At 35.1% G+C, this 25,208-nt stretch overlaps 2 protein-coding genes across 3 annotated transcripts; one reads left to right on the top strand and one right to left on the bottom strand.

Moving 5' to 3' along the window:
* Window positions 1-1,866: 1,866 nt before the first annotated feature.
* LOC125676928 (xaa-Pro dipeptidase-like) lies at window positions 1,867-19,464 on the bottom strand. Of its 2 annotated transcripts, XM_056164402.1 has the most exons (17): window positions 18,225-18,438; window positions 18,007-18,130; window positions 14,568-14,751; window positions 13,639-13,766; window positions 13,481-13,544; window positions 13,326-13,373; window positions 12,923-12,984; window positions 12,509-12,553; window positions 10,992-11,067; window positions 9,875-9,921; window positions 9,693-9,761; window positions 9,496-9,573; window positions 6,832-6,980; window positions 3,933-4,117; window positions 3,686-3,793; window positions 2,643-2,726; window positions 1,867-2,463 (listed from the first exon to the last, which is right to left on the bottom strand). In XM_056164402.1, exons 3-17 carry the CDS (start codon window positions 14,649-14,651, stop codon window positions 2,311-2,313), a joined length of 1,380 nt encoding a protein of 459 aa, XP_056020377.1. In that variant the 5' UTR covers window positions 14,652-14,751; window positions 18,007-18,130; window positions 18,225-18,438; the 3' UTR covers window positions 1,867-2,310. The 2 variants fall into 2 exon arrangements, with proteins under 2 accessions (XP_056020377.1, XP_048770767.2); XM_048914810.2 differs by lacking the exons at window positions 18,007-18,130; window positions 18,225-18,438 and adding an exon at window positions 19,325-19,464.
* A 156-nt stretch (window positions 19,465-19,620) lies between these two features.
* Window positions 19,621-23,222, top strand: LOC125676988 (acyl-coenzyme A diphosphatase NUDT19-like). The gene is made up of 3 exons (XM_048914897.2): window positions 19,621-20,455; window positions 21,618-21,828; window positions 22,792-23,222. Exons 1-3 carry the CDS (start codon window positions 19,703-19,705, stop codon window positions 23,004-23,006), a joined length of 1,179 nt encoding a protein of 392 aa, XP_048770854.1. The 5' UTR covers window positions 19,621-19,702; the 3' UTR covers window positions 23,007-23,222.
* Window positions 23,223-25,208: the final 1,986 nt, after the last annotated feature.

Below are 25,208 nucleotides of genomic sequence, written 5' to 3'. Positions count from 1 at the left end.
ACATAGCTTCTCTTCACTTGGAGACACAGCCAAATATAAAAAAAACTTGCAGATGAAATTGAATTGGAGAGAAAGACCATTAAGAATCATCCTCACGGAAAGACAACACACATACTGTTTGTGAAACCAGTGAAGTCTGCAACGAATAGTGAACACAAGGCGGTGATATTGATGCAGACAGGCGATTGGAGATTAGAAGTTGACCTTAACCAGAACCTAAAATTCCCATATCAACTGAACTCGGACCAGATATGGTATCACTTTCATTAGGAACCAAGAAGATAGTTCTTGTGGAACTGTGGGAAAAGAGATACAGTGAAGTCAATGAAAAGTAAAGGGCAAAATATGAAAAACTGATGGCAAAGTGTGGGGACAGAGTGTGGCAGACGTGGAGTTATCCTGTGGAGGCTTTCCTGCAGTCAGTGAGGCAGATGTTCCCTGCTTTAGAAGTGACAGGGTGACTCAGTAAATAGCCAAAGCAGCGGAGAGGGCATCATGCTGGGCTTGGCGGAAGGGGAACATCAGTAGCTGGAGACCCATCACCAACGCACAGTAACTGATCATACTGTGGACCCCAACCGACAGGGGTCGAAACGCATGATAAGGGATAGCCCTGACTGAGGATGCCGGTTCAAAACCAGTTCATGTGTTTAGGCAACTCAATTTCTAGTGATATACATGTATCAAGTACGACTCAATGATAGATAGATTGTATATTGTTTAACATCCCTCTCTTGAATCTTTCACTCATATGGAGATGTCACCACTGCCGTTGAAGGGCTGTAAAATTAGGCCCATCCTCGGCACTAATGGCCATTGAGTAGGGAGGGATCTTTATCGTGCCACACCTGCTGCGACACAGGCCCTCGGTTTTTACAGCCAGGGTAAAAAGGAATGGCATCTGCATGATACATGAATCTCAAATATTCCGGATATACATGTTGTACACAATTGTATCTCTAATACTAAATGAACTTTAACAATGAAACTTCACTATGAGAGTTTATGGGTCTATCATATTAGGTCAAAAGGTTAAGGTTATAACTCTAAATGGTTTCCAGATGATATTTGAAAATGAATACTATTTGAGATGTGAAAGTTTCTATCACAACAGGATAAAATATGTTATAAGGTAATCACAACAGGATGACCACTACAGTTTGTTATAAGGTCATCAGTCCATTCAAAACAAATGGTCTTTGGATAATCTCTTATTTTCATTAAATGTTTCCTATATATATAATAAAATACATAAATCAAATAAATTCACTGAATTTGCTTGTTTAAAATCTATTTGATATTTTATGTTTTACATGAAACAAACTAAGCTTTTTGTGCCATTAAAGGTCCCCTTTCACAATCAAGTTATCCTTGTTTCAAGTGTGAAAATGCTTTTAACATATATATGTATAGTTGATGGTACAGGGGTTTCAACAGTCTCGATTGAAGTCAGCATTTCGCAAATTCTATGGTCGTTATAACAATCTAGTTCGTCAATACAACTTCGCATTGGGTCAAATGCTGTCTGACGTGTTTCATACCGATTGTTAAGCTGTTCTTGGCACACTGATTTTGACTGCGGATAACTCCGTTTACCTGATCAGGATATAGGGCTCACAGTGGGTGTGACCGGTCAACAGGGGATACTTACTCCTCCCAGGCACCTGATCCCACCTCTGGTGTGTCCAGGGGTCCGTGTTTGCCCAACTATCTATTTTGTATTGCTTATAGGAGTTATGAGATTGATCACTGTTCGTTATCTTCACCTTGTATATATATATATATATATATATATATATATATATATCAACACCCAATACCTAGAAGTGTTAGATCCACAACATGGATTCAAGTTCAAATACAAAATTTATACAAAGCAATTTAATGACCAATGAAAGGAACAACCAATCTGTTTCACAACTTGTAGAATAGCATATCAACTACAGGAATATGATTATGTTTGCATCTGGAATGTGTCTTCCATCATTGTTATTTCATCATATTACATATGACTAGCACCATCAATATTGGTTGATCATCAGGAGATAAATATACACATAGTAGAATCAGTTCACTGCCATACAATGAATGTTCTATCTCCTTAGTACAGAATAATAAGCTTAAAGTTAATGACTCGTATGAATGTTGCATAGTTAATAATGATCAAAGTATCACAGGTAATTATACACTGGGTATGAACATCAAAGTTTATAAAAATGATGATGAGCAGACTGAGACTGGTGCACTGGTGCCCACAACACCCCTGACTAAGCAGACTTGACTGGTGCACTGACTACACAACACCCCTGACTAAGCAGACTTGATTGCTTCCTGAGGGAGTAGAATCTGGGGACGCTGTCTTCCTTCTGCCATTAGACTTTCGATTTCTTCCACCGTCCTGGGGACACACGTCAGTAACTCCATTCCATCGGCAGTGACCGCCACATCATCCTCAATTCGTACCTGTCAAACAATAAACAACGTCTTAAAACCAGCAAATGGCTGTAGTTTGAGCGGCCTATAGTACTAGTGCATATTTGAACGAATTTATGTTTAAAATGCTTTCAACACACAAAGATTCTCAGAATGAATTTCCTCATTTATTGGAATGTTAACTTTTATTAGATCAAGAAGGACATTACCCCTCCAAAGCCTCTGTACTGATCTATGACTTCACGACACATGAATTGGGACTGGTCAGGGTTGTTGAAGGCACCGTCTAACAGCTGGAAAATGACAGAATTATTCATTGAAATTCTTTTCAAATTCAAAACACTCAGCTGAATTACCTTGTCCAAACTTTGAAATGAGAATCTTAAACTTTGGGAGTATATCTTGAGACTTTATGCACAATTATACAAAAGGCCCACAATCAATGAAGTGTACTTTACATGGAAAAGCTTATACATTTTAATTTATCAAAATGTAGTCCTGTGGAAATTGAGATTTTAGAATAATATCAAAAATAAGAATTTTTGAATATCTGATCAAGTACATTGCTGATTGTTAATCACATAATCCCAGCAAATGATGACTGATATAACTGGTGATAACTCAGCACTGTAAATAGCAACTAGGTTCGAGAAAACTCAAGTGTCAGAGTGTCAACTTTAAAAAAAAAAGTTGACACAGATTAAGACATTTTAGATTACAGTACAAGCAACTCGTGGTCGACACTGACTGTGGGAAGACTTAGTAGTGCAGCCTAGATCTATACAGCAAAAGATGACTTGAATTGTAAATTGTTTCGAGAGTACAAATACATTATTGTTTTGATTGATTGATTGTATATTGTTTAACGTCCCTCTTGAGAATATTTCACCCACATGGAGATGTCACCATTGCCAGTAATGGGCCACAAAATTTAGGTCTATGCTCGGCCCTTACGGCCTTTGAGCAGGGAGGGACCTACTGCTATGACACTGGGCCTAGGGTTTTGCAGTCTCATCTGCAGGACCGCCCCATTTAGTTGCCTCTTATGACAAGCAAGGGGTACTGAGGACCTGGATCCCCACAGGAATTATTACATTGCAACAATATCAATTTAAAAACATGTAATGTATAAAAGTGTACTTTATATTTCATTCTGTCAATTGCGAAGAAGCATCATTTCATTCAGGAAAATAATCAACAGAAGGAATACTTGGCCACACTGCCCATATGGTCAGTATCATTCTGTACATACCACATCAATAAAGTAGACCCCAGGTTCTATGGTCAGAACCATTCTTTGCTGCACTACTCTGGCTGTTCTCAAGGACTTTAGCCCTGGCTTATCACTCCTCTCCACACCCTACACAATTAGGATGAAAAAAAGTGCTTGAAATAAAACATATGAAATCACACAATTCAGAAATTCTCTGTTCACAAGATTATGCTATGTAATTAACTTGATATTTCATCCAAAGTGATTTATACAATTCTTGACCCACCTCTGGGTACCCCCCAACATCGTGGGTGTCAATCCCCATGAAATGTCCTAGGCCATGGGGCATGAACACCGCTCCCAGACGGACTTTCATCATCTCCTCTACATCCCCTTTCAGAAGCCCCAATTTCTTCAGCTCCTCTAGATGTACTCTGTCTGCCAGTAGATGCATTTCTACCCATGATACACCTGTCCGAATGGAAAATGGACAGTTATATGTGTACACAATGTCCAAACAAAACACAATTCAGGAAACCCCCCAAAGACAGTCAAACAAATTCTTAGATATAACGTAATTTACTACATCTATATGGAAACTTTACTTGAATAAGCGAAGGCTGGGGATGAATGCATTATTGTACCCCTATTGTATTCCAGAAGATCTTTTACAGATTTTTCCTACATGAACATGAATATCATTTAATTCCTGTTATTGATGATGACAAGTGATTCTCATTGGTTCAATTTTTTCATGATACATCAACTTAAACGAGCATTCTGAGAGTATTGCATGGTAATACAGATCGAGTCCCCTATCGGTCACAAAAATTCTTGGACCACAACAATATTCAAAGTTCATTATGTAGGTTATAGTAAAGGGGAAAATTGGGGAACCAGGATAGGAAAGGAATGGTTGGAAATCAACTCCTACTCAGGTACAATTACAAATCTATAATTAGGTTTAGGTTTTTCACCAAGTCAATGAACTGTGAAATGTTGGCGATAATGAATAATCCATAGTTCTGAAATAAGGAACTTGGATATAAACTAATAATTCAGGCTATTTTTCCAAGTCCAAAGGCAACAACTTGTTGAAAAATCAACAGACCAAGACAAAATTTGAACTTTTTTTCAATAAAAGGGAGCATGGAAGTATTCATCTGGTGATCAGTCATTCATAAAATTACTTTGTTAAACTATGGACAAGCACTCTCAAGTTGATATTGGAAAGATGCTCCTCAATGACAATATCTACATAGTCTTTAGTGATCAAGTCTTCAAACAGTCTGCTGGAATTCTCATAGGCTTCTTTATTATCCAGTCTAATTAAGATTAGATCCTTTGATCCATTCATGTATATTGTGATATACATGAGCAGATCAAAGGATCTAATCTTAAATAGGTTGTTTATTAGTTGACCTGCTTTTAATTTCTTATGAGGCAGAAAATATATGAGAAGAAGAATATCTCTTGCTATGGCCTTTAACTCGACATTTGAATATATATATTTACAATGTTTTATCCATTTATTTTTCATTCATGTATTGATTCGATACATCCCATTGAACTCGAAATACAAGACATCACAAAGTCTTCCATATCTACTTCATATTTAGACATTTTATAGAACATTGATTTTAATGCCCAAATAACAACTCAACTTTAATATGAACAAAATAACTTAAACTTCTTTATCATCAACATCCCATATTTATGTAGCAATATTCCATTATCACCTGCATATGGTGTTTATGTCTCTCAACTGATTTGATATGTGAAACCATGTTCTGTGTATGATTAATATCTAAATACAGGCAAGCTACTGACCAATAAGTTGACGCTGCAAAGGTTTCAACAGTTCGTTTGAAGTCAGCATTTCTATGGTCATTATAATGATCTTATTTGCAAATACAACCTGTCATTAGGTCAAATGTTGTCTGGTGTGTTTCGTGTTTCATACCAATTGTTTGGCCATTCTTTATATACTGAATTTCACTAGGATTATTCCGTTTGCCGGGGGGGGGGGGGGGGGGGGGGGGGGGGGGGGGGGGGGGGGGGGGGGCTTATGGCGGGTGTTGCCAGTCGACAGGGGAAGCTTACTCCTCTTAGGCACTTGATCCCATCTCTAATGTGTCTGTCACAATTAACATATATATTTTCAGATTATACATATAGCTCCATAGATGTTAGGGTCGTTATCCTTTTCAATAGTTAAATATCTCAATGTGTTTCCATAGTATGCGAATCGTTCACCAGGTAATCTTGTACATTTAAATCCAGTGCAGTTAGTTTGGTTGTAGCAATTGCCGGATGTGGACGTGTTTATCCACATTGATGTTCATCTAGTAATAGTCATCTGAATTTTTAATACCTTGTGACCACAGTCCACTACTTCTGAGGTAAGTTTACTTATTACTTCAATACTTTTATTCCCTATTTATTGCTAAAATGACCAACGTATAAAGTTCTTTACAATTTATATTAGTATTTACTGTGATAGTTTTGGTGAGTACACAGAACATTCATGTGCTGTTTTATTTTAAATGTATATATTTACCTAAACGTAAATGTACTGTTCATGCCCAAGTATAGGGAAACGCCCAGAGTATGCAGTAAAATGCTATGTAGTAAAGTATAGTGTATATGCAGTAAAATGCAGTGTGTAATGTGTATATGCAGTAAAATGCAATGTGTAATGTGCATATGCAGTAAAATGCTATAAAGTATAGTATAGTGAAGTATGCAGTAAAATGCAGTGTGTAAAATGTGCATGCAGCAAATTAATGTAGTCTGTGTAAAGTGAAGCTAAGTAAGTTTTGTATGTGTATTGTAACAGTATATCTGTATCTAAATTGTTTTTACAAATTTTATCGTTACAGGCCCCTTCTTCATTTGACTCCTTTTTGAAGTACAGAAAAGGATGATGCACATTTGTGGATAGCTCGAATGTATTAAAACAGTATAAACAATAAAACTCGCCTTGCTAGTTTAATGCCTGGCGACCATCCTGCGACAGTGTCCAGGGGTCCTTGTTTGTCCTACTCTTAATTTTGTATTTTTTATGGGATTTAATTTATGAGATAGATCATGGTTCATTATCTTCAATTTTTAAAGACAGGATATTTTCAAAGAATTAAATTGTAGCAGTGTTTTTTTTTTAAAGAAAGTTTTCTTCCAGTTACCAGGTTTCAGAGCCTTCATCACAGCCCGGCTGGACTTGTACACTGTCTCGTATATTCCTCGTTGTTTCTCTGTGAACTTCCCATTGGCTGGATATGAGCAGGTAATGTCTGAAGTGTAGCAGTAGTATTCACCTCCCATATCTAAAAGACTGACAATTAAAATCCACCATTAATATCCCATTGCAGCAGGTAAATCATTACTATCACCTTATAGCAGGTTTATACATGTATTTTGTGGTGAACGCTGACCACAGTTGGAAGTTTAAGCAAATGTTGCTCTTTAGTCATAAAAATTGGATTGGGGGAAACTAGAAAGCAGCCATTCCAAGTTCTGCTGGACATACATATGTACAATGCACATGTACACATCGTAAATGTTAAACACATGCCTTAATTTCCTATGAAACTTGTAAGATAAGTTTTGATTGATTAACAAGCCAGGTGTTTTCCAGACACCCTGCAGAAGCTGGGGTAAATAAGGGCTCTAATTGCCCACCAAAATCAGCATTCATGCTATATTTCAAAATTAAGTGTATTTTGTGAAAAAAAAAACCTGACAAAACTGTCTTATTCTCAGTTTGATCAAAATGATGTGAACCAAAATTATGCTTATAAAAGCATAACATTTGTTTTACTATTTTTGATCTTTTGACATAAAATGACCATTTTTCACGGGTTTTTTTTCTATAAAACATAGAGCCCAGACTTGGACAAACTTTATACTTACGCCATATACAATGTATTTATATTTCCATTACATGTAACACAAATGATAAAAAATATGTCACTTGTCCAAAGCTGCAATCAATGTTTTATGAAAGAAATGCAGTCACAAAAATCAGCAATCATAATGACTAAATCAGACAAAAATTGAGAAATTGTGTCACTGCTACATGTATATAATGACTGGAAATATTAGAGACAAGTATGTGAAACTGTATTGTAAACAAGAGATGTTTGTGAACCATATATGCACCCCATGGTGCAAAATTGAAAAGGATTATACACATGCATCATTTAATTGATAGTAGTATCATCAATTTAAAATACTGAGCAGACAATATCTTTCTATGTCAAGAGTGGATTGACCATGTGACCTAAAAATCAATAGGGGTCATCTACTCCTTATGCTCTACCAGTGTATCAAATTTGGTGTTAATAAAGCAACTAACACTTAAAATATAGGAAACAATATATTATTATGTCCAGTTTAACCCTTGACCTTTGACCATGTGACCTCAAAATCAATAGGCGTCATTTTCTTCTGAATGATGTACCAGTATACCAAGTTTGATGTCTGTCAAGCAACAGGTTCTCAAGATAATGAGTGGACAGTATATTCTTATGTCCAGTTTGACTTGTAACCTTTGACCATGTGACCTCAAAATCAATTGAGATCATCTTCTCCTGAATTGTACCAGTGTACCAACTTTGATGTCTGTCAAGAAATCAAGATATTGAGCGGACAGTATATTCCTATGACCAGTTTGACCCTTTTCCTTTGACCATATGACCTCAAAATCAATAGAGGTCATTTTCTCCTGAAGATGTACCAGTGTACCAAGTTTGATGTCTGTCAAGAAAAGGGTTCTCAAGATATTGAGAGGACAGTATATTCCTATGTCCAGTTTGACCTTTGACCTCAAAATCAATAGTGATCATCTTCTCTTGAAGATGTACCAGTGTTCTAAGTTTGATGTCTATCAAGCAAAGGGTTCTCTAGACATTGAGTGGTCAGTATATTCTTAAGTCCAGATTGACGTTTGACCATGTGACCTAAAAATCAAGAGGGGTCATCTACTTCTTAGGATGTACCAGTGTTCGAAGTTTGATGTCTGTGAAGCAAAGGGATCTCAAGATATTGAGCGGACAATGTCTTCCTATGTCCAGAGTAGATTGACCTTTAACCTTTGGACCCAAAAAACAATAGGGGTCTTTTTCTACTCATAACCAACCCACATACATGTATGAAATATCATTACGATCAAGTGAATGGTTCTCAAGATATTGAGCAGACAACATGTAGTCTACCGACCGACTGACCAACAGGTGCAAAGCAATATGCCCCTCTTCTATGGAGGGGGGCATAATGATACCTTTTATGAAATTAAAAAAAAAACCCTGTTAGGCCAATTCAACTTAATTAGTAGATCATCATCCAGAGTCACAAAAAATATGGGGCGGGTGGGAGGATTTTATTTTCCCAAGAAAAAAAATTAATGACAAAAGGCATCACACAAAGTGTTAATCAAGTTAACATTCAAAGAATCCTTGGTAGAAGATATAAAACCAACATTCTGTGACTTTAATCATTCACTCATGTCACTGTCAAGTTTGTTTGAAATAATAATTTTTGTGAAAATAAAAAAAATGATAATTTATCAATTAATTTCAATTGGCCTTCTAACAAACCTTCAGGGCCAGCAAATAAGTTTGTTTTAACTAAACTTTGTGATATCCAATATAATTTTCATTATTTTGCTTTCATAGAAGAATAAATGTCACTTCTGAATAAGCATGTTTGTTACATGTATAAGCATGTTTAACATAATGGAAGAGTTGGTCTTCCTATAAAACTTTAAAGAGTTTTACAAGGCTCTTTAAGGCTATTATCATACAAAGTCCTTTATTCACGACCTCTTCTACCTGTTTTTGAACACTCACCACATGTCCCCATCCTGTACTTGTTTGGCATTGGGAGCACCTGCATGTCCATAGTGTAACACAGAACCATTGTCCCCACTACAACAGCCAATGAAAAGAGTATAAATAGTGTGCACCTTGTAAAATTCAGTATTGACTGATGTACATTACATCATTGCATTAACAATAACACACATTTTGTTCGTGGATGTTCCTACCTGCCACAAATACAGGTGTATGCTAAATGTCGAATCCCACCATTGAAGTAACAGTAATGTTTGAAGATACTGTAGAGAGAATTGATGGAAAAGATTACAAAATTATGATAAACTATATTTATGTATACACTACATGCATATCAATCTAAATGTTCTCCTGATAAGCTGAATATTCGACTTACCTTTCCATTTGATATTCAAACATTCCCGGTCTGACACATTTCATCACCTGTAATTTAGGGATATTAACAATGACTACAAATGTGAAATAATCAAATCATTATAATAAGTCATAAAATTCTACATACCAGTGTACTATATATTTCTGGAAGTATCCCTTATCATTTTCTTGATTCAGATTTATGGACATCTGTGTTCTATTTTCCATTTATGACTTTAATATCAATAGACCTCATTTGTTTGTTCTATTTTTATTATTAACAACTTATATTTCTCTAAGCTGATCCTATCTGTGTTCTGTTTACTGTATCTCTTTATGAGCATCACTACTGATCCTATCTGTGTTCTGTTTACTGTATCTCTTTATGAGCTAACTACTGATCCTGTTTATGTTCTGTTTACTGTATCTCTTTATGAACTAACTACTGATCCTGTCTGTGTTCTGTTTACTGTATCTCTTTATGAGCTGACTACTGATCCTGTTTGTGTTCTATTTACTGTATCTCTTTATGAGCCTCACTACTGATCCTGATTGTGTTCTGTTTACTGTATCTCTTTATGAGCCTCACTACTGATCCTGTTTGTGTTGTATTTACTGTATATCTTTATGAGCTAACTACTGATCCTGTCTGTGTTTTATTTACCTCTTTATGAGCTAACTACTGATCCTGTTTGTGTTCTGTTTACTGTATCTCTTTATGAGCTACTACTGATCCTGTTTGTGTTCTGTTTACTGTATCTCTTTATGAGCTAATTACTGATCCTGTTTGTGTTCTGTTTACTGTATCTCTTTATGAGCTAACTACTGATCCTGTTTGTGTTCTGTTTACTGTATCTCTTTATGAGCTAACTACTGATCCTGTTTGTGTTCTGTTTACTGTATCTCTTTATGAGCCTCACTACTGATCCTGTTTGTGTTCTGTTTACTGTATCTCTTTATGAACTAACTACTGATCCTGTTTGTGTTCTATTTACTGTATCTCTTTATGAGCTGACTACTGATCCTGTTTGTGTTCTGTTTACTGTATCTCTTTATGAGCTGACTACTGATCCTGTTTGTGTTCTATTTACTGTATCTCTTTATGAGCTAACTACTGATCCTGTTTGTATTTTATTTACCTCTTTATGAGCCTCACTACTGATCCTGTTGGAGTATCTCATCACCTCTAGTTCTAGATCTGTCTTAAACACTCGACTGTATAAAAGAAAATTACCAGGCTAACATAACTGTGTATAACATGATGACTAGCCACCAGAGTGTACTTTTCTCATCATCAGTTTCAGTATAATAAGAACACACCCAAAATATTAGCAGAACAAAAATTCAGCACAATGATAACACATGTCATAATAAGGAACAGGATGTCACTAATGAAATTCATACATTGTATATAATACAAAGTTACTGTGATTATGGATTGTCCTTGTGTAATTAAACTGCAGACAACTGTACGTTTGATAATCAAAATCAATTTGCCTTTAAAACAATGTTGTGTCATACTAAGTGAATTGATGTTGTCGTAACTGTGTTAATCGTAAACAAATGAAGAACACAGAGACAGCCCAATGCAAACAGAATTTAAATGACATTGATTACATGTGTGAATTCATCAAAATAATACAAGTATGGCAATGTATTTTATCATGTATGTGCTCATGTGAAGACAAGTACTAGTCATGGAAACTCAGTGGTAGAGCGTTCGCTTTGTAATGGGGAGGACATTGAGTTCGAGCCCCACTCGTGCCATGGTTGTGTCAAACCTAAAATGTAAACATAGGTAGTGGTTGCTCCTTTACCAAATGCTCAACAATTAAAGTGAGAATCATGAGTCGTTCAGATATTGTGACATTAAAAACAGAGGTCACACGGCTCACCAGGCATTGGCAGATTAATGAACCCTCACTGTAAGCACTAAGCATAGGTCTAAATGTCTGTTACTTCACTTACAATTGGTAACGTCTCAATATGAGTGAAAACTTCCCACAGGGACATAAAACATACAAACAAAACATAGCTGTTTAACATTTTTTTCTTCATTAATGAAAATAAAATGAAAAGTTCATCACTACCCCACATGTATTGTAAGTCATTTATAGAGGAAGTGATGAAAACTACATGTAATAGGTTTGTTAAATAGTTCATATAAAAAGTGCTGCTAGAATCATGTGTTAAATGAAATATAATAGAAATCTTTTGAATATTCCTGTACAGTGCAAATCGATAAGATGAGTTCTGCATAAAAATGAGTAATATTTACTTTCTGCAAGAATGTTTACATTTCAAGTCCCCAAAGATTAAAAAATGTGACCATACTGTGTTTGGTCTGTTTGTCTCTTTATCTAAGCCACAGACTTTAAACGAAACAAAGATGAGATGGCATGCACTGTGAACTAAAGCTATGTCAAGGTCATTTATAAGGATGAAGGTCGAACTTGACATAATTGAATGTGATCATATTCAGGCCACAGAGTTTCACAAGGACATCTTGTTCTTTCATGAATTTATCTTTAGGTACTCCTCAGTGTTCATTGATCAATGCATGAAAAAAAGCATAAATTCTGAATGAGATCAACACCACTGTGTATTTAAAAATAAAATAAAATTCTATTACGTTATGTCAATTTAAAAAACATACCATTCCGATATCTCTGGATGTAAAACGGCATTGTCTACTTTGAACCTGTCATAGAAAATAATATAATTTAAATTAATATCACTGCTTACTGCAAAATCAACTTGTCACAATGAACAAAACTACAATTAAAATCAACGCTGAAAAGTTCAAGTACAATACTGTAAATCTGCTTTTAATAAAACAAAAGAAACTGTCCAAAGATAACGCCCTTTACCCTACATGTATGCCATCATGCATTTTTTTTTAGCATTGTAAATAGGAAGGTGGATCTAGCTTTCTGATCAGTCTCAATATTTTTTTCAGAGGGCTACAATTCTACAGCTATTAATGATGATATGATTTATTCTTCAAAACATCATGTCTATCAACAAATCGGTTTTTTTTTCTTCAGCCACCTCTTGTGTTGATACTTACTCACTGATCCCATCAAAAGCTGCCTCTCTGCTGTAGTTTCCGCTGTCTGTGTTCAATCCCCTCTACAAACAATGAGAGGCACTCGATCAGTGGTCTGTATACCTGTTACTACACAGGTACAGAGCCTGAGCCCTCTAGGAACCAGTCACGAATATCATTATACATTTACTGAGCTCATGGGAAGATTGTCTTAGAAATTCCCTTCACTGCATGTGAAATTATTGAATAAAAACATAATTATTTTTTTTAAAAACTATGATATTAACATTTCATGGATCATCTTCAAAATCTGTCAAATACTACAATAAAAAACTTTAAGATAACTGAAATTGCCTAAATATTGAAGTAGCATGCATCTGCTGAATGAAAAATAATTTATTGAGTGAACTGTAGGTCTACCTACCAATGTAAGCAGGAGGGAGGCATTCTTATCTTTTAACACTTTGGCTATCTGGTTAAGAATAAAAACAGGTTAAAAATGTTAAACGTAATGTGAAAAAAATGTACATTGTATCTATATGATAAAAGGTTGTGAGGTTGATCTGAGACTAATCTTACATCATCTGCCCAGTGGGCCTCATCCATCCCATAACGAACTTGGAAATCTTTGACATCCAGAAGCCTGTTGAAATAATTACAAATGTAACAAGCTTTAAAAATATCATTCAACTAATTCAAATCTGTCCTACCATTTTATATCAATTAACATGACCTACTTTCCCATCCAGATTGCATAAACATCAGGAAGCTTTGGAGGAAATAAAATTCCTCGTCCAGTGTCAACTTCAATAATACCATAAAAATCTGGTTCCTCTACACCAAATGCCCAGTGAAAGTAAGACTCCTATCAAAAGAGAAATGGCTCATTAATCGCAGCATTTCTACAGCCCCATGAAGCATTGCTTACAACAGCCAAGCTCTCTGTAGACTTCATGTTTTCTGAACTTTAAAGTATGAACATACTCAAAATCACTTCACAATAATTCAGTGCTTTTAGCACACGTACTGTACTATACGCAATATAATAAACAGTATTTATACAATATAAGTTGTATAAGTATTTGTATTCTTATTTGTATTTATATAATATGATATAAGTTATGATTTATGATATTTAACCATTATATCGCTTGGGTCTGAATTTACTATTAAAGAGTACAGGTATAGAACTCTAAATATGGAGTACCCAAGTTTGCCAATGAAAAACAATAAACAAAATGGTACAAAATTCTACTCTAGCTGTATTCTAATATTTTCATACATAATAATTAATCTACATTATTACCAAGGTTCATCCTGAAATTCCATATACTTCCCAACATACGCACAAATGAATTCGGGAAAATGTCTATTATTTGTTTACACAAATTTTACCTGGACCCTAGCTGGCACCATACCTCTAAAAAGAATGTTTGTGCATTGCAGCAAGAAATTACATAGAATGCACAACATTAGATATCATTTTCAAGGTGAATTCTTTTACCCCAATTCATAAGCTGAAGTCCTTAATAACTCCAAGTGACTGAAAATTGTAAAACCGTCTGCACTTTTGATTTAGAGTTCTCTACCTTTACTCTTTTAAAATAGTAAATTTAAACCCATTTTAAGCGATATAATTGTCTGTGTTTTAGCAATTAAATCTTGCCTGTCTAAATATTGGTTCATGATCTGAGCAGTGCCTTGTTTCTGATTCCCCGCCTTGGAGGAGCACATATGCCCCCGCTGGCATCTTTTTTGTAGCTCTCAGTCTTTCTGCCAAACGTTTTCTGTTATCTGCAAACAACTCTGCTGGTACTCTGAGAGTGTGCTCTCCACGGCAGAATGCTGGCCTGGTTATGGGAAAAAAGTGGAAATCATTGTTTATTTAGCCATTAAATACACTGTTTGTGTATTTGTACATAGTAAAACATGGTTACAGTGAAAAAGCTTATCATGATTTCATGCTTAAAGTGAAGTGGTGATTTTCATTCCCTGTATTTTTAAAATATACCAGTATTACAAATTTATTGGATATAATGAATTATAACAAATCAAAATTGTTCGTCCCCAGTAGCATGTTTTACTCTATATATCTTGGTGTCTTTAACATAGTCAAAGGTACACATTTGTAAGGGGGTTATTCAATCATCACAAATACTAAAAAGACTATGCATGTACTATCAATACAGCAACTTTTTTTTTTTTTTATTATTTAGTAGCTTTAATATAAACAATCGTTCCAAAGAAAAAAAGAGGAAAAGGTTATCTCTTCTAAGTTTGTTATTAAAACAACGATATATTTAATTGAAGAAACAAACCTTCAAGCATAGAATAACTCAGTCATTAACTACACGCATCTTACATACACAGTGGGGTTTGTTTTTGTTTACAATTACATAATCGCCTCGAGGAACCATCGCATATGAACCAGGGCATGTACACAAAGTAAACATTGTCGTCCTAAATATAACACAGAATGTTACGTTTTTGATCATATTGGATTTTTCGAATAATTCAGTCTTTCCGGGGATGTATATGCTTGTTTATACGTCCCTGGTCTTACGTTTGATTTGTTTTAAATTCAAAACTCTAGAGCATTGAGTCAGGCATCAATTTTAAAATCTGCAATTTAATATACAGTTCATTTCTCAATCATGTCTAATTGAATGTGTGTTTAATATCGGAGATTCATCGTTGCTGAACTAGCGATCTGTGATTTCACACTACTTTAACTGAACACACAAGCTTTACTCAAATTCTTCGTTGTGAAAAAGAAAATGGATACATTTTACAAACATAAAGAATTATTTCTGAACATGTTTTGAAATCAATAGGTTATAATCATGATTAAACCAAATCTAAACATGAATATAGAATATTCAGAAACCCATGGCCGACCAGTCTCATTTCAATGATATGACTTTGATTAAACATTGATTCAGAACTCCTGGTCCAAATTATGTAACTCCGGCACGTGCCCCTGGCGTGAAATTCATACGCAACTTCTGTGTGCACAGTGTACATAATATACCTACATGTATTTACGCAGATATATATTAAAGTTTAATAAAATATTCAAGATTTGAGAGCAATTTATTTGATTTGTATGTATAAATAATTCAAACTTGATGAATTATTCTCTTCAGTCTGAATATTATGCTATCATAATTTTGTTGTATGATAAAATATTGGTAACATCAATAAACCTTTATTGTATGTCCTTGGCCATAAATTTCAAAAATTCAAATAGTAATTTTTTCTTCATTATTGGGACTGAAAAGTTAAATGCTGAAAGAATTTAATCCCACATACATGCGCGCCTCAAAAGACTGATTCGTGGAATGAGATCATACACGCATGTACTTGAGTAGTATAAATTTATTAACACCTTAAGATAAAAATTTATAGTACACCTTTGTTCAAAGTTCAAGGTTTTTATGGCTTTGCAACGAGCTTTGCTCTAGTTTATCACTAAAATATAAATAATTTGTTGAATCTTTGAGGTTTGTTTTCTAAAATCTTGTCTCAAAAAAAGAAGAAGAAAACTTAAAGCATGTAACTGAGTGATGAAAATCATATTTAACCTTAGAATAATTGTTACAAGCTTTCTAAATACATGTGAATGTACTTACACATCAATGTATATGAGTTATACACAATCCACTGTACATAGTTCAAGAGTCACTTCATGTCCTTTGAGACAGAGTTTGAACTTTGAGATAATACACAGGGTTCACATTCAATTTCAATGGCAACCTGGAGTACATGGCTATGTGAACAGTTCATTTCATTTAAACTAATTTTTTTTTAGCGTGAATCAGGTTTTAATAATAATAATAATAACAAGATGTGTTTTTGAAACACAAATTCCCCCGATAATGGCCAATTCTAAAGATGGCCAAGGTCACAAGGACAAATATCTTGGAAACAGAAAGATTTTGTCATAACAAATGCTCATATGCAGTATGAAAGCTCTAATATTTATCATTTAAAAGTTATGACCAATGTCAAATCTTTTAAAAGTATGTCAAACTCCAAGGTCAACAATTTTGGTACCCATGAAAAGGTCTTGTCACAAGGAATACTCATGTGAAATATCAAAGCTCTAGCACTTACTGTGCAAAAATTATTAGCAAGGTTAAAGTTTCCGACAGAATGACAGGAAGGACAAAAACAATATGCCCCCCGATCTTCGATCTTGAGTGCATAAAAAGAATGCTGGCACAAGTGTATAGCATGGAAATACACACACTAGTAGGATTCCTTCAAATTAAAATCTCGGGGGACTGACTTCATCTTTCTACTCATCATTCATAAGGAATCTCATGAAGAAACCATATCAACAAATTTGTTATCTAACTCAGATTGATCATATATAATTTTGTGAATTTTTGTTTCAGAACTGTTGTTCATATATAGAAATCTGAATACAAATGAACCAATGGGGAAGAAATTGAGGCTAGTTTAGTGATATAGTCTTGTACTGAAGATTATTTGTCTGATAATGATCTATATTTACATTTGCCAATGCACTTCCTTATATGACAGTACTAATGAAATCGATGTTCAATTTCGTATGACATGAATTTGGTCACGTGATCAGTTTGTTCTTGCGTATGAATACAATCACCGCTTCAAAAGTCAGTTCCTGTATTTTCACCTGGGTTCTTGCTTATGCAATGCAGTGGGGGATTTAGACACACACCCCCCCCCCCCCTCTCGCCACAAATTTAAATAATAGAAATAGTGTGAGTAAAATCCAGATTGGCACCCAAAATGGCTGAGTATTTTGGCTAATACTTGACTTTCACCCCCATCCCCCCCCCCCCCCCCCCCTCGTAAAACATGGATCCGCCACTGCAATGATATCATAACAGAAACAAACGCAGCAGGATATTTATACAGATTTTATTTTGTAAACAAACAAGAATTTCATCAATTTATAAAAGAGAAACATTAAACATATCATTCTGTTGCTTCATTTTATTCAGTTTTAAATACCGTCTTCAATTTCTGCATGGCGATTTTATAAAGTTCTATGATATTGGAAGCGAAGACATGTAGACAGAGTTATAAGCCTATTTACTTTATGATGATAAATTAACCTGTTGTTTCCTGGCAACTTCCATCACGGTTATGACTCGGCATGATCATAAGCAAGGCTGGTTTTGAGGCTCGAAAAATATAGATGTTCATGTCAGGGTACCGGTGCGAGTCTTCATTAAAATCCTGCAACAGAAATTTCTCAAGTGAACAAAAACTCCGTCAGTTCGTTTTTATTTTCTTTTACACACACTGAAGGTAAATAAAAGACGCAACCTACCTGCACTTTGTCTAAATCTGTCCTACTGTCTTGAATCGTCTCCTGCATGACTAAGCTACATTTACCGCGAGTCCTAACGATGAACATACCGTTGTTTCTTTCCAAAAACCTGACTAAGATCTTAACTTTAACTTGACCCATCACATCCACCATCAATTCTCTCAGATCCTTTGAATTTCTGTCGAAATCTGTGATCAACAAGCGTTTTCAACTTAGTAAGCTAGACCGACACCAGTTCTCCATCGCTGATCGCGACCAAATCACATCACGGATGTAGTTTACTCCGCTCTTCTTGTCGTCATTTCAGTTACTTAACTTTACGCTCTAAATTACCTTTATTTTACACATGTTTCGTCTTTTTTTTTTAACATTTTCAATTAAATATCTCTATCTTATATTCTCTTTTATATTGTTCCTAATTTTTTATTCGATAAAACTCTAACGAACTATATTTTGTGTTCTACGATCGTTATTTTGGTCATCTGCTACATAATCATGGAAGCTTGGTAAGAACACAAATCAAAATAGAAAATATAAATATAAGAAATAAAATATCATTTTTGAATGTTATTGGGATATGACATGAAGTTGGTACGTGATCAAATCTACTATAACACCCTTTGGGCATTATAGGATTTGATCAAGTGACCAACTTCATGTCATATCCCAACAACATTCAAAAATGATATCTTATTTCTTAAATGTACATCAATAACTATTCTTTAGTAGAAAGGTTAGTGGAAGTACATATCTAATGGAAAGTGAAAGCAGGAATCCCCTGGATATATGTTTACTTACTACCCAGCTAAATTTATAACTCAACTGCTGAAGAGAGTCAATTCAAGAGGCTAGGGGTACAGTCGGTACACACCGTAAAACTGGCTTGAACAGATGCTGCTTAGTGGATGGATTTTCTATTACATGTTACATGTACAGTTACAATGGTCTTAGGTTAGGGGTTTAACAGTTTAACTTCAACGTGTTCAAATTGTCTAGACTTGGGGTAGATCTACCTCTAGACTTGTTTATGAACGAAATAAAGAACATAAAGCATGCTAACACTAAATAAAAACCAAGCATTTTAAATATAGTTTACTTACTCTGCTCTGTATGCCGCCATCTTTAACTGTCAAGATGCAATCACGTACAGAGTAGTATCATATGACTGTCAATTATCACTAGTAGGTCCGATCCAACGAAGGTATTGTGAAACTGAAAGTAAGAAGTAATTCAATCCAAGTTGTGTCATCTTATTGTTCGTTACAAAATTAATAAAATCGATTGCAATCTTTTTATTTATTTGGAATAAATATTATATAAATAGATAATAAATACGTTAAAACTTATTCGAGATAGAAAAATATCAGAAAACGGGGAACTGAAATATGAACGGATTAGTGTCGGGATACGGGTACTTTCAAGATGGATGCGTACACACTGTGAAGTTCAAAGTGTAGGTGTATTTGTTATTTTTTGATATGGCAGGTGTGTTGAAGCATTGGAGAGAGGCAGCAACTTTGTTGCTGGTTGCAAAATGTAAGAAAATAGTCCCCAGTCCCGCACATGGGACCATGCAACTTCAAGAAATGGACTCTGAGCTCACAAACTACAACTACAAAATACTGATGTTGAAAAGGTCAACAAAAAGCAAGTTTATGCCGAATGTATACGTTTTTCCAGGTGGTATTGCAGAAAATGCCGATTTCTCAGCAGAGTGGTTGAATCTGTTTAGAAAATTTGGTGACTCTGAAAATCGAGACTTGTTGAAGTCTTTAACACAAGCTGGGGAAGGTCCCCTGATGTTCAGCAGACAGAGAAGCCCAGAATTTGAACATATACCAAGCGAGCTGGCATTTAGAATTTGTGCCATTCGTGAAACCTTTGAAGAGTCGGGGGTTTTGATTGCACGAGCATTTGGCGATAAATCGCGCTTAAGCACTGATTTCCCCCACACTCCTATCTGTGGTACAAGCTTTCCTTTGAGAACTGAAGAAACAGATGAATGGCGTAAACGTGTGGACAAAAACCCAGATGAATTCATCAGGATGTGTCAAACACTTAATATCATACCAGATGTATGGTCACTGTCGGAGTGGTCCAACTGGCTAACGCCTTCAACCATGTCGATGGGGAAAAGGTCTGGGAGAAGATATGACACTGCATTCTTTTTATGTGTACTGGATCACATTCCAGATGCTATACATGATGATATAGAGACAGTACATTTACAGGTACATTCTGTATGTTAAAAACTTGCAGTTAAAGTGCAAGACTGGAATTGTGCGATCTGATTAAAATTAATAGATCCTTTGTACATGTGGCAAACTATCATACATGTACATGTGATATTTCATGCTTTGAGGGTTAGTGGCACACTTTTCAAACCCATCTCACACTCTCATGTGTAGGTAACAAATTCTCACACTTTTCCAAATTATCATTTAAAAAAAGAGGACTGTCTTTAAAAAATCATTGCGTTTTGCCAGGATGATGCAATATACATACTTATGTCTGTGGTCCACAAATAATCTGCTTATACATGAATATTATAGCTGATTATCAATTAATTATAAAATCTCCTGTTTCCAGTTAATAAAGAAAGTGAAATGATTGGTGTAACATACTATCCATTGTACTAGTAATCATAAAACAAATTTATTGTACATTATTGCAAAAGGAGGGTGAGGGTGCATGCTTGGTTTGTTGTACAATATTTGTTTGAGAAGGTGGGCCTTATTATTTTTTTTTTATGAAGACATACATGAGCATTGTATGGGAAATTCATAAAATTTGGGGTTGTGACTTGTTGCAACACTAGTCTAATAAAAAGATCACCCAAACACACACACTCAATATCACCCTAATAAATGAGCTTGATTTCACCATTTGAAGTTATCACATGCATGAAGCTATATAAACAGAAAACAAAGAACTCTTCTTTTTTTTTTTAAGATTGTGTAAGTGTGACAAATGAAATTCATTTTACTCCAAGAATAAAGACAAAACTACATCTTCAAACATAATTTCAATTCTATAAGTTAATACTTATGTACATATGGAATTTGTATACTGTCAATTCCTGAATTTATGTGAGTACTTTATGTGATAAAATGTAGACATCAAATTGTAAGAACATGAATTCACAAGTGGACTGTTGATCCAGAGTTTTTACATGTATTTCAACAATATAAAAATAATAGCAAGTAATTTTATTTTGTGAGTGGTGCTTCTCGCTAAATAATGTAATTTATAATAAATTACTCGCATATATATTTAGGAATTTACAGATATATATATTGCCTTGTCTTTAATCATTTGTAGTGGAATGATAAATTCCTGGCGTATATTTAAAAATTTACAGATATATATTGCCTTGTCTTTAATCATTTGTAGTGGACAGCTCCTGATACTATACTGAGTGAGTACAAAAGGTCAAAGGGGGGACTTGCGCCTCCTCAAGTATACGAAATATGCAGGCTCCTCAACTACCAACAAGTGGATGATCTCCATCGCCTTTCCTGGGAGAGGGCCCATAAATATCGTGTCAAACAATACTTCCCTGTTCCTATAGTGTGTCAAGATGGTGTTACTATTGTTTATCCAGGTATGTATTCATGGACTATTGCTACAGTATATCTATTATCTTCTGATCAGAGTATGTAAGCATGAAATATCATATAACCATATGATTATCTTTGTAAAGAGCATAAATATTCAGAGAAAACTGCCTAATCCGACACGTGTGACATCCATTTCACGTGGCATTCCAGCACTTATTTTCATTCTCAATTACATTGTTGTTTACACTGTTTATTCTGACACTGTATTCTGACAAAAAAATTGTCTGCCAGTGCATGTCAGATTAAACAGGTTTCACTGTACCTAATGTTTGCGAGTGTATGTCAGATTAGACAGGTTTCACTCTACTTATGTCTGCCAGTGTATGTCAGATTAGACAGGTTTCACTGTAATTAATGTCTGCCAGTGTATGTCAGATTAGACAGGTTTCACTGTACCTAATGTCTGCCAGTGCATGTCAGATTAGACAGGTTTCACTCTACCAATGTCTGCCAGTGTATGTCAGATTAGACAGGTTTCACTGTATCTAATGTCTTCCAGTGCATGTCAGATTAGACAGGTTTCACTGTACTTATTGTCTTCCAGTGTATGTCAGATTAGACAGGTTTCACTGTATTTAATGTCTGCCAGTGTATGTCGGATTAGACAGGTTTCACTGCGTTACATTTGAACAGATACTGCAAATTGTATACCTTATGACCAAAGAATGTAATCATGAAATAACCGTGGTTATAATAGTTAAGTGCATTATTATATATTTATAACAGATATTGCAAATGCATGTACAGATGTACATTGTGTTTTTAAACGTGTGTGATGTGCATTTTGTCAGAAATATACAAATACTAATACTATGTTAAATTGACAGTGTTAACAATATGGGTATTGGTTGAATATATACATTTTATTATTGTTAGAATTCCAAGATCATTTCATCAATTTCCTACTTGTATAAGGTTCACAGATGAAATTGTTTTTCTTCATTCAGGTGATGAGTTGTACCCCCAGGAGCCTGACCGAGAAGGAAAGAATCCACCAATCAGCATTGAGTGTTCTCTGTCAGAACTCCCCACTAAATTTCCTGTCATGAACAGGATGCTTTTGAAAGGACCTCATTCAGTTAACACATCATCTGGTGACGGTCAGGTCATTCCAATTTTTGACCATGAAACTTTGTCTGAAACTCCAAGCTCTAAGCTGTGATAATCCCAGAGTGTAGTCCATGTAATTTAAAATTGAAGTATCTGATGAGAATCACATGTATACAGAACCTGTATTATAAAACACACAATCTAATTAAAATTCTATCTTCTCTAACCATTACACTGGAGAAGTTCCACACCAGTGTAACTGTTAGAGAAGAGATTTATAAAACACAATGCATAAAGGTATGGATAATTAAAGAAATACAATAATGTATACAAATGCTTTCCTTATTTCTACAGTGGTATTTCCAATGTTATACTGAAATGAATCAATAACTATTAACTGTACATATACATATCAAACTGGACACAGTATGCCAGATTTTTATTTTTATTCATAAACTTCTTTTTCTCGCATAACAGTGTCAGGGATTACAAATCTCTAAATGTAAAGGAAAAGATGCATGCATTAAATCAATTGATGAGAGCAATAATTGAATTGATGCATGCATTAAATCAATTATTGCTCTCATTTATTCAATTGATGTGTGCTTTAATTCAATTGATTCTCTTTTTTTGAGTCTCTGTTCTGACTGTGCCCTACTTAAGTTTGTGAAGGTGGAAGACTCCATATAAATCTCTCTTTTGACTGTGACCCACTTAAGTTTGTGAATGTGGAAGACTCATTATGAATCTCTCTGTTCTGACTGTGCTCCACTTAAGTTTGTGAATGTGGAAGACTCCATATAAATCTCTCTGTTCTGACTGTGCCCCACTTAAGTTTGTGAATGTGGAAGACTCAGTATAAATCTTTCTGTTCTGACGGTGATCCACTTAAGTTTGTGAATGTGGAAGACTCATTATAAATCTCTCTGTTCTGACAGTGATCCACTTAAGTTTGTGAATGTGGAAGACTCATTATACATCTCTCTGTTCTGACAGTGATCCACTTAAGTTTGTGAATGTGGAAGACTTATTATAAATCTCTCTGTTCTGACAGTGATCCACTTAAGCTTGTGAATGTGGAAGACTCATTATAAATCTCTCTGTTCTGACAGTGATCCACTTAAGTTTGTGAATGTGGAAGACTTATTATAAATCTCTCTGTTCTGACAGTGATCCACTTAAGCTTGTGAATGTGGAAGACTCATTATAAATCTCTCTGTTCTGACTGTGCTCCACTTAAGTTTGTGAATGTGGAAGACTCATTATAAAGCTCTCTGTTCTGACAGTGCTCCACTTAAGTTTGTGAATGTGGAAGACTCATTATAAATCTCTCTGTTCTGACAGTGATCCACTTAAGTTTGTGAATGTGGAAGACTCCATATAAATCTCTCTGTTCTGACAGTGCCCCACTTAAGTTTGTGAATGTGGAAGACTCATTATAAATCTCTCTGTTCTGACTAGCTTGAGCTGCTGTTGTGTATAAGCCTTCCATTAAGTAAGGCATTGCCCAGCTACCTGCAGCACATGATAATTAAAACCTGTCTGGCCTAGTCGTGACCTTGATCTTGGACATGTCTAGCAACAGGGATCATATGCATCAGCCTGAGAGGCAAAGCATTCTCAAGGTATCTGTTGCACAAGATCCATTTTGCGTACACGTGGAAGCCTGTCTGGTCAGATAGTGACCTTGACTTTAAATGTACTGACCTGCTGAGCAATGAAAATCATCTGAACATTGATGTGTATCAGCCTACCAAATATGAAGTCTTTCTCCACTTATTCATTGTGCAAATTATGATATTATGTTGTAGGTCACCCCATTGATCGACCAACATGTACTAATTAAGCAATATATTCTCCTTTTTCTCTGAAAAAAGGTATGAAAATGGAAACAAAATAGTTACACTTTTTTTCTTCTTTTCTTTGCAGTTAATTACTGTAATAATTTTGCTTAATTAAGAAATAAATGTTTGAAAATACATGAGGGCATGGGCTGCATCGTGCTTCATGCCAACATACTTCAGGAAGCACTATTACGGACTTCATGAAAGCTATGTATATACCAGTGTGAAGTGTTATACAGTTCATACCCTCATGTTAATTTTCAATTTCTTATATTTACATTCTATTTTTACTTCTGTTGGAATTTCCTGCCATTAAAATTTATAAAGACACTACAACTATATACTTATCAATTTCTGTTCAACATCTACACAGCACTATGATCCCTGGGGCCCTTCTCAGAAAGAACAATGTTTTGTACCACATGTATGCTGACGATAATGAACTGTATACCATCATGCAGCTTCAAAGT

The sequence above is a fragment of the Ostrea edulis genome, chromosome 1, assembly GCF_947568905.1.
Source record: "Ostrea edulis chromosome 1, xbOstEdul1.1, whole genome shotgun sequence".
Lineage (NCBI taxonomy): Eukaryota > Metazoa > Mollusca > Bivalvia > Ostreida > Ostreidae > Ostrea > Ostrea edulis.
The sequence above is the reverse complement of the archived record's forward strand: the minus strand, read 5'-3'. Positions and strand labels throughout refer to the sequence as shown.

Bases quoted from the DNA above. Each gene is read 5' to 3' on its own strand.
- LOC125676928 (XM_048914810.2), bottom strand. From the start codon at position 19,344: ATGGCGGCATACAGAGCAGA. The intron at 13,767-14,567 runs GCAAGATTTAAT...CTCTTTTGATAG, and splicing joins ATGAACCAATATTTAGACAG to GAGTCTTACTTTCACTGGGC. The intron at 13,545-13,638 runs GTAGGTCATGTT...TTATTTCAACAG, and splicing joins TATGCAATCTGGATGGGAAA to GCTTCTGGATGTCAAAGATT.
- LOC125676988 (XM_048914897.2), top strand. From the start codon at position 19,703: ATGGCAGGTGTGTTGAAGCATTGGAGAGAGGCAGCAACTTTGTTGCTG. The intron at 20,456-21,617 runs GTACATTCTGTA...AATCATTTGTAG, and splicing joins TAGAGACAGTACATTTACAG to TGGACAGCTCCTGATACTAT. The intron at 21,829-22,791 runs GTATGTATTCAT...TTCTTCATTCAG, and splicing joins TGTTACTATTGTTTATCCAG to GTGATGAGTTGTACCCCCAG.